We start from the raw sequence: 18,821 nt of genomic DNA, 5'->3' as shown, positions 1-18,821 counted from the left end.
TATTCATGTTTATTAAAATTGTTTACATAGCTAAAAGACAAATATGGCAGTATTTAAAGAAAAGAGAAAATGAGAGAAAAGAAAAAGTGCAGAAAAGAATACAAAGAAAAAAAGATAGTTAAAGAAGTGACTTTCACTCTTCTTTACAGCTGTTACAAACAAACTCATTATTCCTCCTCCCTCCTTAGCATTACATTAATCCCTTCAGCCCCTTATTCAATTTTTTTTAGAGTTCGTAACAAAGTGTTTCCTTTTGTTTTTAAAAAAAGAGTGAAAACAAGTTACTCTACAGAAGCTGAAAGAAATTTATTGTATTTAAAATTAATTGTGTGTCTTTCTGGATAAAGAATAAGGTGCCTTTTTATTTGGAAATATTTAACATTTTTCAGAACATTAAATATTTGATCATTCTTTGACACACATGCCAGATAACATTTTAAATCAGTGATGCTATCTATTAAAAGAAAACATATATTTTACAGCATATATACAATGAAAATCTTTTATCTTCATTATAAAATGACTGATGTAATCTAAACTGTAGTAAAGTTATCATGACTGAAGATAATCCTTTCAAAATATTTTTTTTAATTGTCCTTTTTTCTGCTCCTGATTTTGGAAAATTATTGATAAAGAAAGCAGATCACAGAACAAATCCCAGTTTTCTAAAAACATGATATGAGAAATTATTCTATATCATGCTAATACATTTACAAAACAATACAATGTATGACAACGTGTAGCGACCCATTTTTACTGCTAAAATGTACATATTTGTATAAATAACAGTTACCTCTAAGCCTCTTTTACTTGATTGTAACCTTAAGTTTTAATTAGGCATTCAATTATTAATGTTACTAAAAATGCAGTTAAGTAGATTGAGCTTCAATTTACGTTTTGATCAACAAAAGCATTACAATGGCACCACAGATTCAAGTAGCATTTATGTATCATTTTTTTTCTGTACCTAGTAGCAGAAAATATAGCAACAGGGAATTAACATTTCCAATCTTTCATTCAGAAAATATCTTAGAGTTGAACCCATTAGTATATAAATACTATACAAAGAGTAGGTGGCAGGGAAGTTAAGCAGCAATTCTGCCCCTTTGTGCTTGAAGCAAAGTGCAAGATTCACAGCAGCTCCCATAGATGAACAGTAGGACTCTAACCCTGATGGGGATTCCAGCTGTGCTTAGTAATCTACTAAGGAACCTAAAGGAGAAATTAGGACCATAAATGCGCCTATTGATCTAACTGGCTGCAGCAAAGAATACCATGGCATAATTGTGATAATGATTTCAGTGTAAGCTATCCTGTACCCCACCCTTTGTATTAGTGGGATGCAATAATTACAGCCCAAATTTGTATATTTTCTGATTCAAAGAGTAGAATAAAAAAAACCAAAAGAAGTAACTGAATGGTCAATAGTTCACCAAGAGCCTTGCGACAGAAGCTTACACATCCACCAGAAACATAACTTTCCAGTATTATATTTCATTGGCAATGGATACTGCAATAAATGCAGCTATTTTTCAGTAACCCTTTTTATAAAAAGGATAAAGCTTTCAGAAGATCACTTGTGAGTCACAAACATTTGAAAGCTGGCAACACAACCATTCCTCCATCACAAACTTACTTTCCCTCTCTAAATTCAGTAGCATGGATCACACACAGAAATATAACAATAATGGACCGGGACCCTTCTGCACATGCCCAAGACATAACTATCAATACATTTCTGAAACTAAAGTCTTTACATGCTCATCACATGTTGAGGTAGACTGATTTACAAATAAACATTCTTTTACACTTTCATTCGTTCATGACAAACTTCTTTCTGAATCTTCCTCCTTGGAAAAATTTTTCGTTTGAGAGCTATTAGCTGAAAAATCAAAGAATAAATTATTTTTTTTAATCTTTACAACATTTATGCACATGAAAAATCATGTTGCTCCATTCTATTCCCTGGAAACATCTGTCCACCCTAGCCATTTCTGAGATAAGGCTGTTTTTCCTCTAGAAAGCATGGCAGACTTTATAGCATAATACACCCTATGAAACCCTGTATAAAAATGCCTTTGAAACTGTCATATACATGGTTCCCCATTAATCCAGGAAGTGACATATTCCATCAGATCATTAGCAACAATTCTAACCATGATAAATTTGGGGAAGAAAAATTAACCTACCCCAGTGTTTCTTCCTGAACAGATTATTGGTATTACTGAGGATGTGTGTGCATCCCAATTCTTGGGCCCAGCCTTTTAGCCAGAGACCTACAAACATGCTCATAAAATATCATTCTATTTTATCTGTCCCCTAAGAAGTAGACTGTCAATTCAAATGTGTAGCTGTAAGGAATGCCCATCCTAAAAACTATTGCATGCCTTTGTTCCCATCACTCAGCTGCAGTTCCTCTCACAGAACTGAGGAGGTCATTTTAGGCAATTCTCAGTCCTCACCACAGCCATTATATCCCATTACATCTTCTATTATTGTTGATGAATTCATTTCAGTAACTGCTTGATACTGTAGAAGCCACACATTCAGCTGGTACAACAAGCTAAGATTTTAACCTTGGTATATTTCTGTATTTTCCCATACTGGGACTTCTACTATACAGTAATTGATCTCCCAGGAAGAATTTGATGTGTATAGCTTTACCTGCTCAGCAAAAAATGAGGTGACTGTGAACACAATCAATGTTACTAATATACAATGTGTCCAAAATTTCAGCTTATCTCTGTAGGCTCTCCTAAGGAAATAAGATAAAAATAAGTAAGATTTTTAAAAATAAATGATTAAATCCAATATACTGAAAAAGAAAATTATGTAATCAAAAGATTATTCTCCACAGAAAAGGATGGTTTCAGCAAGCTTTGAGAACACTCCCCCCCCCGCTTTTTAAGTGAAAATAGGAGGCAATATACTGGGGAAGTGGAGGGAGAGAATCCCCATCCTTAATTTTATATTTGTGCATTGATCTATGACTGAAGGGAATACCAATATTTGAAAGAATGAACAAAATAAGACTTTGACAGAAATTTTGGTATTCCACCCTTGCGTTAATTAAAAAAATGTAAAGTAACCAGTTGGCTGAAAGCAAGGATTAAATGATTCATATCAGAACCCATAACAGAGCATGTTAAATTACACTGAATCTGAAAGATCAATGTTTGAATTATCATTCTTCCACCAGCTATCTTTAAAGAACAGTAATATTAGCAGTTTAATTCTAAGTAAATTCAGTCCACCATAAAAGAAAGGAGAAATTCCTTTGGTCAACTTAGAAAGTTTTACTTCACATGGTAATACAGTATATGCATATTCATTTCAAAGATGCTGAAGCACTCACCATTCCTGAAGCTCCTGCGTATGAAGAAAGCGGTTCCGATATTCTCTTGGCAGTTCAAATTGTGATGGGATGGGAAACATTGATTCATAAAAATCCCTAAGAACTGCCTTTACTGTCTGGGCATCCTTATGATTATGATCAATGTTGTCATTAAGACAAACAAATTTTCTGAAAAAAAGTACATAATAAAAAATTTTACTTGGACAAAATGCAACTTTCCTTTTTAATTAGTTATTAATTGACATATTGTATCTCAGTTAAACGCAATGTGATGATCTTACATTTCAAGCTCATAAGAATAAAAAGGTTGAGAATATATATTATACATAATACTATGATCAGTACATACACAGACATATAAGACTCTTTGTACTATGTTCTTTTAAATTTCAGAAATATTTATCTCCTTTTTCTATATAGTATGTATTTTATAGACAACTAACAGTGTTTATGTTCCTCATATAATAAGAAAATGGTTTCATTACATCCAGATTTTGCTGTTGTTACTAGTAGTTGTAGCAGCAGCAGCAGCAACAGTAATGTCACAGAAACGATGTATAACAATTCACATACAAAAGTAAGATAAAACCATATTAAAATATTGAAACAATAAATTCATTAGCAATTTTAAAAGGATCAAATTAACAAGGGAACGAGGGCCCAACTTAGCTCCAAAATGACATCATTTCTAATCTGGCAGTGATTTTGGAGGAAGACTGGATTTCTGCATCTGCCTGGCCAATAAGCCTTTGCAAGTAAAAGTAAAGTAAATTGCCTCTTTTGCAGATCTTAACAGAAAGGGTCTGTAATGAGATCTAAGGCCTCAGATAACCATTGCTGCTCAAAATTTTAAGGGCTATAGCCAACATCTGAGGGCAGTAAATAATTGGTAGTTTGTGCTGATCTTTTATATAATCACAACTTTGTGCACTATTATCAGCCTAGCAACCAGGTTTTGTACCAACTGAATCTTTTGGACACTCTTCAAGGACAACACAACTTAGAGTAGGTTACAATAGTCTAGGCATGATGCAACAAAGGCATGGATAATCCTTGCAGATCAGAGGCATTCAGGAATGGCCACAGCTGACATACTGAACACAACTGTACATTCTTTGTTAGTGTTATATGATTGCAGTGTTGTATGTGAAAAAGTACATAAAACTCCTTCCCCCATTCCTGCTCTCCCATGAACATTACTGAAACCTTACAGCAGTGACAGACAATACAATAGGACCCTTATTATGCTCTGGGACAATCCCAGTTTAGAAATCAAAGAAATCAAAGGCAGTTGGGATATTAATAATTTAGATCAGTTGTGTCCATTAAAAGGCCAAGGATGCTTAAGTGGTCACTAAATGGGAACAGTTTAGAACTACTGAAATCTCATAGTAATTTATAATAAGCATAAAACTATTAATTAAAATTTTAAAAACTTAAACCATCAAAATTAATAGCCCACTCAAAAATATTTTCTTCTATAGAACAAAAAATTGAGACAATATCAGAGCTAAATGAAGATTAGAAAGGCACACCTGGGATTTTTTCGTATGTCATCAAGCTGTCCAACTACGTGAGAAACATTCGTACGGATCATTTTGAATGCTACTTCTTCTTCTCCCATAATTTCAAACCTTGATGATGGTATAAAAAATATAAGCATCAACAAAATAATAGGAACTAGGTAATTAAAGGAATGGCATTACATTAATTAAAAAGCAGTATCTGATTATCCTGTTTTATATTGGCTTTGATATTTATTATATCTGCTAACTTATTAGGGAATGGCAGCCTTGTATCTACTATGGCTCTGCAAAGCAGTTGAAATGGTGCTTTGCAAAGTGTGTTAGCAATACCAACAGCAAAGCATCCTTCCTCTGAGTGTTAAAGCTACCACATCCTCATATTGTTGCTTTGAAGGCTGTTTCCTGTTGTCTGCATGCACACCTGACACTTTTGCTGACACCATCAGCAAAGTGCGTGCACGCATGCAGGCAGTCAGCCTTCTAAAGGACACAGTTGCTTCACTGCTTTAAATGCTATTCATCTCATCCAGTTTGAAAGGTGGAATCTGAAAAGGTATTGTGGACAACAGTTTCTAGCACAAGTGAAATATTTCTCATAGGGCCTTATTCACTGCATGCAGACAGAAGGCAGGGTATTATGGGAAACAGAGAGGTCCATGCCAATCCCCCTCGCAAGGGCCAGCCTTTCCTTTTCTTCACAGTTAGGTGCCACTGAGTTGGATTTGACTCATGGCAAATCTATGGATAAATGCTTGCCATCTCACCCTATCTCCAGGAATAATGCGTAGCTCTTCCAGCAGCATTATAGTAATCTCTTTCACCTGGTCTACCTCACATTATTTTTTGTTTTTCCCTTCTGCCTCCCTCAATCTGGCCAAGCAAAATTGCTTTTTCATCTGCTTGCATCACCCATTCTACTTGTTGATCATCTCAAGGGAGTAGTCAGCCTTTATTTGATCCAGGACTGCCTGATTCATCCTTATTCAGTCTGTGGTATTTTAGTAACTACCTCCAAATCTGAAGGTATCTGTTTTCTATCATTCTTTCCTAGCTATCCTTGCAAAGGCTTATTGGCCAGGCAGATGCAGAAATCCAGTCTTCCTCCAAAATCACTGCCAGATTAGGAATGATGTCATTTTGGAGCTAAGTTGGGCCCTCGTTCCCTTGTTAATTTGATCCTTTTAAAATTGCTAATGAATTTATTGTTTCAATATTTTAATATGGTTTTATTTTACTTTTGTATGTGAATTAGAAATTACTTAAACTCTGAAGGTTGATTAATTCACACAGTCAGAGATGTGGAGACAGGCATGGAGTTTTGTATTCTTCATAATGACCTGGTGTGATGCTTGAGAGACCAAAAAAACCCGGCCTCTTCCAAACCCTATTGTGATCTATGCATGGACCATACACAGCCTCCTGAAAGCAAACCTAAACATTTCTCAAAATGATCACCAGCAAATATGAAGACTTGGTTCATCAGTATATATACTGAACGAAGTAGGAAACCACGCAGAAGATAGCTTCCGCAATTTTTGCAAATTCTGCAATTTTTTCCAAATTCTCAGCAGTGGCCATAGGAGGCATCTGTACTTTCTTTTGTATAACAAAGGAACATATTGTGCTTGTATCTGCATTTCTGAACTTGTGTTGTGTTTGTGTGTATTTGAAAAATGGAAAGCTACATATGCTTCTCTCTGGGTCACATGACCAAGGGGGTCTTAGAATGGAGGAATTAGAAGCATCTGAGCCATTGCCCAACTGCCTTTCCCACTAGGATGAATTGGGAGAATTTGGGGTGAATTTGTTTCTCTCAACTCTCCACCTGATCCAGACCATTTTCGAGCTTGATCTTTCTTTTGCTGGCTTCTCCGCACCCATTATGCCAAATTCCCCATCCTGGAGAATCACTACACAGAGAGGCAGAGTTCTGATCCTTTTACAAAATTTCCTTTTGCCAGATTGCAAAGAATAAAACCATGACATGGGATCTCCATGGGAGAAGGTATCAAAAAAGTCAACTTGGCATCTGTGACGACGTGATCAAAGCCCCACCCCTTTTTATAGGGGATGCACATAAAAAAGAGACAGGGCTTCAACTGTATGGTTGCAGTTGCTGTCTTGACTTTTTTTGACACCCTTGCTGACACCCCTGCTAGTACAATTCTGTGTCTATCTCACTGCTGAATAACTTATAATGGTGAAGAGCACCAACTTACAGTAGGAAATTATTGATTAAAATTTAACTATATCTTTATGCCTTTGCATTTTTTAATACAAGTGGTGATAATTATTTTCTTGTTATTTCCTGAAACTGGAAATAACTTTCATGGGCATATGATATGATTAAGGCTAATTTTTCTAGATATCACCATACTAGTTGTCATCAAGGATACACAGTCATCTCATGGAAATACAATGCTCCAGATTAAAGACAGACCAAGAATCATGTATATTCAACCGTATTTTTTTTAAAAAAATATTTTCACTGCCATTATGTCATGCTTTGTTACCAGGCGACTTTAAATACTATTTTTTTCAAAACATACATAGTTCATAGATGGTTCTTTAGTTATGTATTATTATTGCAGTTTAAATAAAATAATAAATCAATACCTGTATTTGTTTTTGTCCTTATATGCTTTGCGAATTCTATCAGTCACAAGCTTACAGTTCATTAGCAGATTTTTAGTCACTGGAGGCTGAAAAATAAACAATTATGAAAAATATGGATCATTACCTCTGTATTTTTATTTATTTTTCAGTTAGACAGCTCCCTACTATTCACTTGTTCCCCCAGAGAACCAGGATTTATGCAATTATTCAGCAAATGTCAGAGACATAATGCTAATATTATACAAAATGGAGTAACTTTTAAAAGTAACTGTAGTAGTTTTCATATTTCATATATAATACAGTAGGCAATGTATTCTCCAGCAGAGCAGAAAAATGCTTGTCAGTCTTCGACAATCAGAAAAATACACCAACTAAGATCTGAGCAGGGATTCCTATTTCTAATTTAATTAATACCTGCTGGCAAAACCATAAATAGTTCTAAAAACACAACTTCAATTCTTAAGGGATTTTTAAAAAAATAGATTTAGTCTTGTACCTGGAAACCCAACTGGAAACCGAAACAATTAAAAAAGAAATGTGAACAGAAGATACTATAGTGTTATTTTAAGCAAGCTTTTCTTTACATATGAAAATTGCAGCTTAAAAGAAATCATGAAGGCTGTTAAGACATCAAAAGGGGATCCAGAACATATTATGGAATTGAGCTTTTCATATAAAAATGCCTTACATTTCATTCTGACGAAGACTTTGTATACAATTTTCATGTTTAATATTTTCCTATTTCCATTTCTTTGTTTATTGTCAAATTTTAGACTATAAACTCCTTGGAGTAAGAATCTGTTCTCTTATTATTTATAAAGTACTTAAACAGATTCATGGCATTTAGGGACAGAAGGAAAGCTGAAGGTCATGCAGTTCAATTCCAGGCAATGGAAAAACCTTAGAGAATTTGATTTTTGTGATGAATTAAGATTACTGTTAATGTCCAAAATCTAATTTTGTACAGTCCTAGAAATTTGGGTTTTATGAATTACAGTTGTTCCACACTATACAGCTATTTTTTTTTTTCATCCCTAACAGGATTTTCAAAAGTAGTTCTGGCATATCATTGGGAGAGGAAGCAATCTATTTATCAGCGAATGAATAAACAAAGCCATTGGATATGTTCATACAATTGGCACATATTATATGGAGATATATTTTCATCAATGAAATGAACTGCAAGTTCTATTTACATATGAATTTTTTGACTATGACATCTAACAATTTATTGAATAGAAGATATTTAAGTATATCTGGGGGAGATGGGTGGCTTATAAATTTAATAAATAAATAATAAATTTTTCTTCAACAATCCTATCTACCAAAAATTATATACAGAATGTGTTGCAAATTAATTTTGTCTGAAATGACTGTATGCACAAATTAGACAGCAGAATAAACTCACATTATAACTGTTCCTTACCAGGTTGGGATCATAATATGCTTCTTGAGTTGGTGGTATGATATTAATTCTAGTTATATTTACTGGAAGGGATTTAGAACAATTTATTAACATTTGCTCCAATCCTGTCAAATCCTAGTAAGGCAAAAGTAAAAAGGGAAAAGGTTTTATGCATTTTTCTTACCGCAATCTTTACAATAAATACAAATATGATTAACTCAGCACATTAATCTGTTTTATCATTTGTCATACATTCAAAAATATGATTTACACAATGCTTTAGGAAGATACCTTTTCATCTCACTTCCAGGACTCTCCCCTTTCATCACAACTGATCTGATTGACCCACTGAGCAAGATTCACTGATTTACTGTGAAACATTTTAGAAGTCCTACAAAGCCCACTCAGAAAATTACTTTGGCCAACTCTATTGCATATTCCTAACCATACTTTATTTCTTTCTACAATTATATGGAGCAAGCTTTTTTTTTTTTTTAATTACCTGCAAACTTAAAGGGAGTTCATGAATTCTTGTGGCCAATGTACGAATCTCCCGGTCTGATAATATTCCAGACTGATCTGTATCAACTTCATCAAAAACTTGGGAAATATTCAGTTGCTGAACTGCACTCATGAGATAATAGAAATATGAAAAGGCAAACTGCATATCTTCAGAATGGCGTACTTTATGAAAGGAGGTCTTGTCAAATTCCTCAGGAAATCTGTCCAGAAAAAAGGGATGAATTACTCATATTTATAAAGTTTCAAAACTGATTCTAATCCGAATAATTTTTCCAGTGGATGATAGTATACAACTGTCATCTTCAGTGGCATCTTTTTATTGTAATGTAGTTATTCTACAATTTTGGTCCCTGAATTAAATGCAAAAATTAGGGTTGTTCAGACAGCGTTGGGCATTTGTAGGGAGACAAATTTAAGTCACTCTTCTGCAATGCTCATTGCTTAACCAAGTCCCATGACATCTGTACAACAAAGGCCTATGGCAAGAAGGGTTCTCCGTACATCAGACTCCTTTTCCTATCTTATTCCCAACAAGAAGTCTTATTTCAGGTCATTTATATATGCATAGGATGGCTTTCACATTGTCATCAAATGCATGGCTCCTGGGGCACAGCCAGTTGACTATACTGATATCAGACAATATGCCTTGAAGGAGCAATCATGCTTTCAGCCACTGAACATCCAAAGATGTTTGCCTGAACAGTTTAGAAGAACAGCTGAGACACAGTCCTACTTCATTTCAAGATTTTGAAAACATTTGAGCCAAAGCATGCTAAGCCTGTATCTTCAGACGATCCCAATGAAATGTTATAGCTATTTCAAGCAACAAAGAGCTATGAGTATTTAGTCACATTGGTTTTCAAGTAGTACAGTGGGAGAAAAATATTTAAATAAATAAAGAGAATAATTATCCTCCCATTGGACTCACAGATCCTGTAATTCTTGCATGACTTTTCGGTCAATCATATGAGGCATATGTGCAGGGACCTTCCGAGATGTGAATCCAAATTTTCCATTTAGAAGCTTATTTACATATCTGAGGGAATCAGCAAATGTATCTTTCAGCTGTCTTCCAATGAGTTTACTATCTGTGAAATAAGCCATCTCCTTCTTTAATGATTCTTCTTCCTGAAAAACAAGGACACACATCATGCTTACATTAGCAACAAAACTGATTCAGTTTCAATGAACTTTTTTTACCTAATCCAAAAGCCTAAATTACTTGCTTAACCCACCTTTGTTAATATCAAGAATGTCTACTTTTTAAATTAATTACTTAGATTTAGAGGCTGCCCAACTTCAGACAACTCTAGGCAGCTTACAATTAAAATAGAGAGAACCATAAGACCGAGGATAAAGGACCATACACATCTGGGAAATGTGCAATATAATGAAAACAACCGACTGGGACTCAACACCCACCCTAGCCTATAGCCTGGGAGAACAGCCAGGTCTTCAAAGAGAGCTGTGTGCATCTCTAAGGGGATGGTGTTCCAGAGGACAGTTGCTGCAATGGAGAAGGCACACTTTTAGGTCCCAATAGATGGCACTGTTTAACTGAAGAGACCCAGAGCACATCCTCCCACCAAGAAGACTGGTCATGTTATAAAAAGTGGACACAGGCATGGATTTTATATTCTGAAAACTGAGCTAATCCTTATTGGCTACTTTCTTATTTCCAGCAACCTTTGGAAATATCTAACACTAATTTAGGACCTAATAGGACCAAATGTGAATGTCTGCAGAATGTCCCAACTTCCCATTTAAGACCGACTTGGTACAGGTACAGTAACTATATTAAAACCAATCACATATCTCTTCTCTTTCATCTCCTTTTTGAATATTTAACTTTCTTGTCTGAAACAGAATTCTTGAAACTCAAACTTTGGCTACTACTTTATAAAGTTCCAGTTGACCTAATCAAAGATTCAGTTGGGCAGTGGTACAGGTTGTCTCAGGAGGTTATGGACATTTGTTAACTGGAAGTATTTTAAGTAGCAGCTGGATACTAAGGAATGCTTGCTTGTATTAGAACTGGCTGGATGGCTTCTGCTATCCCTTTTAAGTTTAAAATTCTGTTATTTGTATTAAAGACAATGATTAATACAAAAATAGCATGGGCAAATTATAAGCTGTCCTGCTGAATGAATAACTGGTTATTCACAACTGTTAAAGCTGTAAGAAAATTTGCATTAATACAGAGCTTTTGTCTGTTCAAAGCCAAACTATGCTGCAGTTATCATCATAACCCTTTCATATAGGACTTTATCACTCCATACTACGGATGAGGAAAGGCTAAGGTTCAGACACATGACTTGTCTAAGACCACCAAAGGTTATGTCAAGTGAGTCCATTATTAATGGCCCAGTCTCTTTAGCTATAATTCTACACTCATTTGGGGAATAATACCTAATAGACTCAATAGATGTTACTTCTGAGTATATACACACATAATTATATTATTAACCACTATTCTAAAGCCATTTGGATATATTTGTTCACTAAATGTATGAGTTGCTCTGTAATACGTTCTCTGAATATGGATTTTTTTTTAAAAAGGTAAATATAAAATTAAGTAAGAGCTAGAAACAAATAACAAGCCACTGCCAAAATATTTCAGCCTTTTGGATACTCACATCAAGAAGGTCTTGGAAATACTTATGTTTTTCCCATGGCAAAAAGCCTTGATAATTTCCAGTGTAATACTGTAATTTTCTTCTTGGACTTCCTGCGATATCTTCCTGAGAAAATGCTGGATTAACATCTGCCTCTTTCCTCTTTCTTTGTGCAATTTTCCTTTCCTGGATTTCTTTCTGCATGAGGGCATTCAGGGCTTTCTCATGAGATCCATGTTTTTTATCCACATTCCTGAGTCCAGGTGTGGGTGTCAGTTTTATTGCAGAGCTGTATCTTAGGGGGAAATGACTGGTCACCTTCATTTCCACAAGAATGCTACTTGTTGGTACAAATCCTGGTGGAGACATATTGTGCATTTTTTCTGTATCTACCGTTTTGCCTCCCTTGCCATTTTGGAAAGGTTTCTGCCAAAGCGTGGTCTTTCCAACATTTTTCAGCCCTTCATCCCTTTTTCTTGTTTCCTGGAAATTGTTTAGCACTGCCTTTGTTTCTGAAGGCATCATCTGGAATGGTCTTAGGAGAGCAGCCTTGGACAGATTGTAACCTTTCTGAGTGATGTCACCAACGATTAGCTGTAATTCTAAATTCTGGAGAGCTGTCTTTACAACTTCAGGAAGTGCAGACACATTAACTGTCTGAATTGCCATTTCTTCATCTAAATACTTGGATGTACCATTGAGATGTTTTTTAACTCTTGGGAAACGTCTTTCTTCAGGAATATCCTCAAATATCATTTCAGCTTCTGGCACTGAAGTTGTAGCTTTCAAATCATCTTCAGGTTGCTGGGTGGAAGTTGTATTCGATTTGGATTCCTCCCTGGTATCAACTTCTAAGGTTATCTGCATCTTTAATTCTTCTTCATCTTTACTTTGAAACGTAAGATTAAAATGAATCACAGTTGCATTCATTCCACTATGCATCAGCAGATGGATTGTCTTCCATTTGTTAGCAATAGAAGCATGGCGTACTATTGGATTATCACTATAAGCACCTTCCAGTCCTTTCTTGGCTATTTCAGCAAAGCTGAAATAAGGTAGAGATTCACCTTTTGGAATGATATAATGAGTCTGATTCTTTTGAAGAGTTATCTTGTACAGCTCACCAAAGTGATCTGGAAGAAAAGAATACTGCTATTTACATGGTGCTGTTGTTTTCATCCTACCCTTCTTCCAGCTTCCCTGGACTGTGCATATGCCCTATGTTATCTTCTCAACAGTTCAGTGGGGTAGGCTAGACAAAGAAAATATGTGACTGGACCCTGGACACTCAGTGAAATGCGGATGGAATCCTGGCATCCATAACTCTACTCCAATACTATGCCATACTACTTGGCATGATCCACCGAGTTCCCATGATCATGCCTGGCTAAGACAAATAGCATTTCCCAGTTTTTGATACTTAACCAAAGTGGACAATCATATTTTCACATGATATATACAGAAAATGAGTTATGTATACCCTAGCCTATTCTAGTGGTTCATTTAAAAATTTGACACAGATAGAAATATAGCCATGTTCCCTGAAGAGTTCGTGTTAAAACACTGACATACTAAATATGTGGTGAAATAAAGTTGGGGATGGATATATTATTTTGCATACAAATAAAAGATGACAGAGAGGCCATGTCTTTATTTAACCATTCAGTTTCCTTATCCTATTACACAACATACTAGTAATGGCCTATTTTACTCCAATCCTATAGACCTAAACATAAATAAAATGAAGACGTGGTAAAAAAATAAAAATGCCAAAAGGCTAAAAGTGTCTTACAAGTATTTGATCCACTTTGCTTCCATCCTTTAGGCAGTGCTAAGCAGGACTACAGGTTTAGAAGAGATAAGCCTATACAGTGGTACCTCGGGATACGAACTTAATCTGTTCCGTGACTCTGGGCGTATCCCGAGTTGGTCGTAACCCGAAGGAAATTTCCCCATAGGGTTCAATGTAAATCCGGTTAATCCGTTCCGCCCTCCGAATTTGGTCGCACCCCGAGGCAAATTTCCCCATAGGGTTCAATGTAAATCCGGTTAATCCGTTCCACCCTCCGCCCGAATTTGGTCGCAACCCGAGGCAATTTCCCATAAGGTTCAATGTAATTACCGTTAATCCGTTCTGGCGTCCACGGACCACGCGCTGGGCGGGAAAGCGGCCGGGCGCGGCGTGGTGCGGCGCGAAAACGGCCGGGTGTGGCGCGGTGCGGCGCGAAAACGGCCCGGCGCGGCGCGAAAACGGCCCGGTGCGAAAACAGCCTGGCACGGCATGGCGCGAAAACGGCCCAGCGCGGCGCGGTGCGGCGTGAAAACAGCCCGGCGCGGTGCGAAAACGGCCGCGGACCACGCGGCAGGGCCGGAAAAACAGCCGCGGACCACGTGGCACGGGCGGAAAAATGGCCGCGGACCACGTGGCACAGGCAGAAAATGGCCGCAGACCATGTGGCACGGGCGGAAAATGGCCACGGACCACGTGTCACGGTGGAAAATGGCCGCCAATCCGGTTCGTACCCCGAGGCGGAGTTCGCAAACCGAGGTAAATTTTTGGGGCCGGAGCTGGTCGTAACCCGAAAAATTCGCAAGCAGAGGCGTTCGTATCCCGAGGTATCACTGTATATATGGACAGGGACATTTAAGTTTCCTATTTTTTCCTTTTTTTCCCCAACACATTAACATACCCTTAACATGTCTTTTGCTGGATTAACATTCATGTGACATTGGTTTATCACATGAGTCTTTCAAACAAATGTGGCCACAGTACAATGGCATCGAACAAACTGTTTTCATCTATCTAGTCTGAAGAATTGGGCCAGGTTATATACCTAAAGTGACAGATAGTTCGTCCCCAAAGACTGTATTGCTAAATACGTATTGACATACCTTGTCCACAATCACCAGCATCAAATCCACAAGAGAGAACGTTGCATGCCTGATCACAGAATTTGTCAGCCAGCCATGAATTTGCACAGCCTTGGTTGCAGTAAGAAACGCCATTGATTCCTGCACCAAATTGCCAGGATGGGATGTTCCCTATGCCTGCAACAGCTCCACCACCTGCACCATAACGGTTACCCGCACCGTTACCTAAAAAAGAGAAAAAAGACGGTGGTGCCTCATATTGCCACTGTGGAAAATCTTAACTAAAGGAGAAAAGGGGTGGTTAAAAAGTCTAATTGTAGCATTGTTTTTAAATCATGAAGTGCTCTTATATATTTAAAAGTAAAAAGGAGCTTTACTTAGAAAACAAACCTTTCCTAAAGCTTTCAGAATATTGGGGGTGGGAGAGTATAAACTGTACCAAGGATATTGCTATTTTAGAATTTAATTTTTCTTGCCTGGCTACTAGAAATGAAGATCAGGTGTAACATAAACAGAGTTGTTCTACCTTTTAATACATCCAGCATGGGGCAAGGGGAAGAGGGAAATAAGTGGGACTGAACAGACACTATTCTGCTAATTCATCTCAGCCACTTCAGATGTTCTGGCCTTTTCACTGAGTGGATCACCACCATGAAGGAACTGCCAACAAATTATGGTAAGCAGCTAGTTTAGATATTAACACTAGGATATGAAAAGAATGAGACACTGTAGGTGTCATCTTCACTGCCTATCAAACAAGCCCAACCATGTCCATCCAAATGGTGGGGATGTTAAAATCAAAGGAAAGGTTGAGTAGCAACTACTCTGTGCTTGCAGCAAAATCAATGCAACACACCCAGGTCTTTTCTTTTCCCTGTGCAAATGATTCCATATCAGAGTAGTGTGGCTATAGGGGAAGTGCTTCTTTGGCTGCACAGATGCAGTTGAGGGGTAATGCTTGCCACTGAATGTGGAGCATTGGACTGAAATGCTTTGTGAATGCAAATGGCCCTTTGAAGGGCTCAGGACAGCCTGATGAAGATGCATCTGTGGCATCCTAAAACATAAACATGTCACCCATATAATAATTGGTCCCTGAAATGTGAAAGGCCAGGTTTTAAGATGTATTTCTCCTTACCAATACAATCACCTCCATCCCAGTCACAAGCAGAATTGTTACAGGCTTTATCACAATAACCATCTTTAATCCATGAACCAGGACATCCTTCAGCACAGTTGGGCACAGGCCAAGTCAAATAAACCTAATAACGGTCATAAAAACATGTTGTTTTCACATTCATGGCTTTTCAAAACGTTCCTTTAAACTCACCTCTGTACAGCAAACCCATCTGCATATGCCAAGAATATAACGTTAACCTTGATTTATATATGGACAAATATTTTCCTGTTGTTCCTTTATGTGACAGCAAAAGAAAAAGAAAAAAACGCAAACGCCAGATTCCAAATTCTCAGAATAATATTTTAGTCTCCTATAGAAAAAAAAATGATGCTAACCTTCACTATTTACAAAATGTTTTCAGTTATGCCATGCTAATACCGGAGTGGTGTTGTAGGCAATACTTATTAAGACAAACACCTTTATTTTTCCTTGTTTAGCCACAGAATTTGGGTAGCCTTAATCTGCCAGGGGGTCGATGAATATTAGATGGAGCTTTGATGCTGGTATGTGATAATGCAGTATGAACCATTTTTTGTACCACCAAGCATTGCTATCACTGTCTCCTCAGGTGATAATGATTATTTTACCAATATTTGATTGACAAGAACATTATAAATATTGAAGGACTTAGGAAAAGTCCTTTTACTACATTGGAAGCTCTGGCTCAAAAGCCCAAAAACAAAATGTTTATCCATAATATTGCTACTGAAAGATGTCTGTATAACTCATAGGCTTGCCCATCAAAATACTGGCAAAGGCAGATAGGAAATTACTGCAATCCTAATTGCAAATGTGTGAATATTTTATTTTGGGAAATACAAACTAAAAATGTAAAAGTTTCTTTAAGTCAAGCGTGACTTAAAGAATTTCATGTCCATATTCATGTTTTCCTGGGAACAATACAGAAATGGTTTACCATTGCTTTTTTCCAGGGTGTTTCTATGATGTTTCTCACAGATCTACAGCCCTGATCTCCTGATGGTCTCCCATCCATGTATTAACCAGGTGATTAACCATCACCTAGCTGGACAAAGAGACTCTAGGTAGCAAATTATAACTAGATCTTATTTAAACCATCTTTTAGTCACATGAAATAACTTATGAGTATTTTGCTTTAATGCATACAAAACAGATAAATTGTTTTAAGATGCATGTTTTAAATTTAAACTAATGTCTTAAATATTCTCATTTCTAGGGATTTGTAATCTTTGGAACTTATACTAAAATTATTGCTTACCTGCCCTTCAATGAAAGAATTCCAGAGCAGTACAACAGAAGTTTGTTTTTTAATTATTTACACAACCATCTGAATACAACAGAAGGGTCCCTAACAAACAGCAATCAATCAAGTAGAGGAAATACAAAATAATGTCAGACTTCTCAAAAGGAAGTTAACCCTGAATTTAAGTTGATCCCACACCCTTGAAGAGATGAGAGAAAAAAAGTATATAAACACAGACAAAAATCCTGTGCAATGTCAAAATTCCTTACCTTGTCAACCTAGGGTTACCAGATGTAGCTGAATCAGTCCTGGATACAGGTAGTCCTCGAGTTACTACCACTCATTCTGTGACCATTCAAAATTACAATGGTGCTGAATGAGGGGGACTTACAACCAATCTGTGAAGTGGCAGCTGTCACAGTGTCCCCAGGGTCATATCATTGCCATTTGTGACCTTCCCTGAAGGCTTCCCACAAACAAAGTCAAGGGGGAAGCCAGCAGGGAAGGTCGCAAGTCACTCACATCACTTTTTCTCCTGAACAGCCCCACTATGTTGTATGAGATCCTGCAGCACTGCCCCATTTGCACTCCACAGTGCCTGCCCGCAGCCCGCATTGGCCTGCCCGTGGGCCCCACCAGCCTGCCTGCGCTCCCTAGCGCTCGCCCACTGGTCCCCTTGTGCTCCCTAGTGTCTACCCGCAACCCCCCGCTGGCCTGCCTGTGCTCCCTAACACCTGCCTGCAGCATTTCCCCACAGCACTCACGCACCCCCCATACTCCTTGCCTGGGACTCCTGCCTCTTTCTGTTTAATGGCTTACATGGTCCTGAGGTTATGACGGCAACTGGGACTGCCAGAATTGTCGTCGCTAAGTGATGGGATCATGTGACATTGCACTTTATGACTGCATTGCTTAGCGATGGAAATTCCGGTCCCAACTGCTGTTGTAACTTAAGGACTACCTGTATTTCTCCCTCCCCAATAAATATGAGTACATAGTATTCTTGTATATGCATATTTGTATGTGTATCTCTCTCTCTGCTAGAATCATGCTGGAGAAAATCTATATGTTTGCTAAGAGTTGACACGGACTTCATGGCATATAATCAATCAATCAATCATAAAAATAATGGATCCCCTATCTGTATATAACAACCATTCTCTTTCACACACCAACCTTTCCTGTACACAAAAGTATAGACACCCGCATTTTCCTTACTCCATCTAGAAGAAACAGCAAAAAAGAATGCAACAGAAATCAGATACGGGGAAGGGACAGATAGAGTGGGAAGGGAAAGAAAAGAGGGGAACAAAACTGGTGGGAGATTAGCTGAAGGACAACTAAGGAAAGAAAAGAAACAGGAGACCTCTGCTTAGATGATGCAAACTGGGTCACATTCATCAGGCAAGAAACCCCACCCAATCATGTGCTAATCTTCACAGAGATCCACATTCTGATCCACACCCATCCCATAGTTTTCAACAGTTTCTTCACCACCATGCTCATGTC

General features: G+C 37.4%; 1 protein-coding gene across 3 annotated transcripts in view; it reads right to left on the bottom strand.

Moving 5' to 3' along the window:
• Positions 1-291: 291 nt before the first annotated feature.
• GNPTAB (N-acetylglucosamine-1-phosphate transferase subunits alpha and beta) overlaps positions 292-18,821 on the bottom strand; it is a 46,779-nt gene continuing 28,249 nt past the window's right edge. For 2 of the 3 annotated variants that reach the window (XM_007419946.3, XM_088141110.1), the window contains 11 exons: positions 16,049-16,172; positions 14,932-15,135; positions 12,061-13,172; positions 10,353-10,552; positions 9,405-9,624; positions 8,906-9,037; positions 7,498-7,583; positions 4,891-4,989; positions 3,356-3,523; positions 2,665-2,755; positions 292-1,882 (listed from right to left, as the gene is read on the bottom strand). In XM_007419946.3, the coding sequence (XP_007420008.2) occupies positions 1,805-1,882; positions 2,665-2,755; positions 3,356-3,523; positions 4,891-4,989; positions 7,498-7,583; positions 8,906-9,037; positions 9,405-9,624; positions 10,353-10,552; positions 12,061-13,172; positions 14,932-15,135; positions 16,049-16,172 (2,514 nt within the window). In that variant the 3' untranslated portion in view covers positions 292-1,804. The remainder of the gene's footprint in view (positions 1,883-2,664; positions 2,756-3,355; positions 3,524-4,890; positions 4,990-7,497; positions 7,584-8,905; positions 9,038-9,404; positions 9,625-10,352; positions 10,553-12,060; positions 13,173-14,931; positions 15,136-16,048; positions 16,173-18,821) is intronic. The other variant, XM_007419947.3, reaches the window with a different exon arrangement.

This window comes from Python bivittatus, unplaced genomic scaffold, assembly GCF_059951505.1.
Source record: "Python bivittatus isolate LINGU-HERP-01145 unplaced genomic scaffold, Pbiv_v1 ctg000330_np1212, whole genome shotgun sequence".
Lineage (NCBI taxonomy): Eukaryota > Metazoa > Chordata > Lepidosauria > Squamata > Pythonidae > Python > Python bivittatus.
This window is presented reverse-complemented; position numbering and strand designations above follow the sequence as displayed.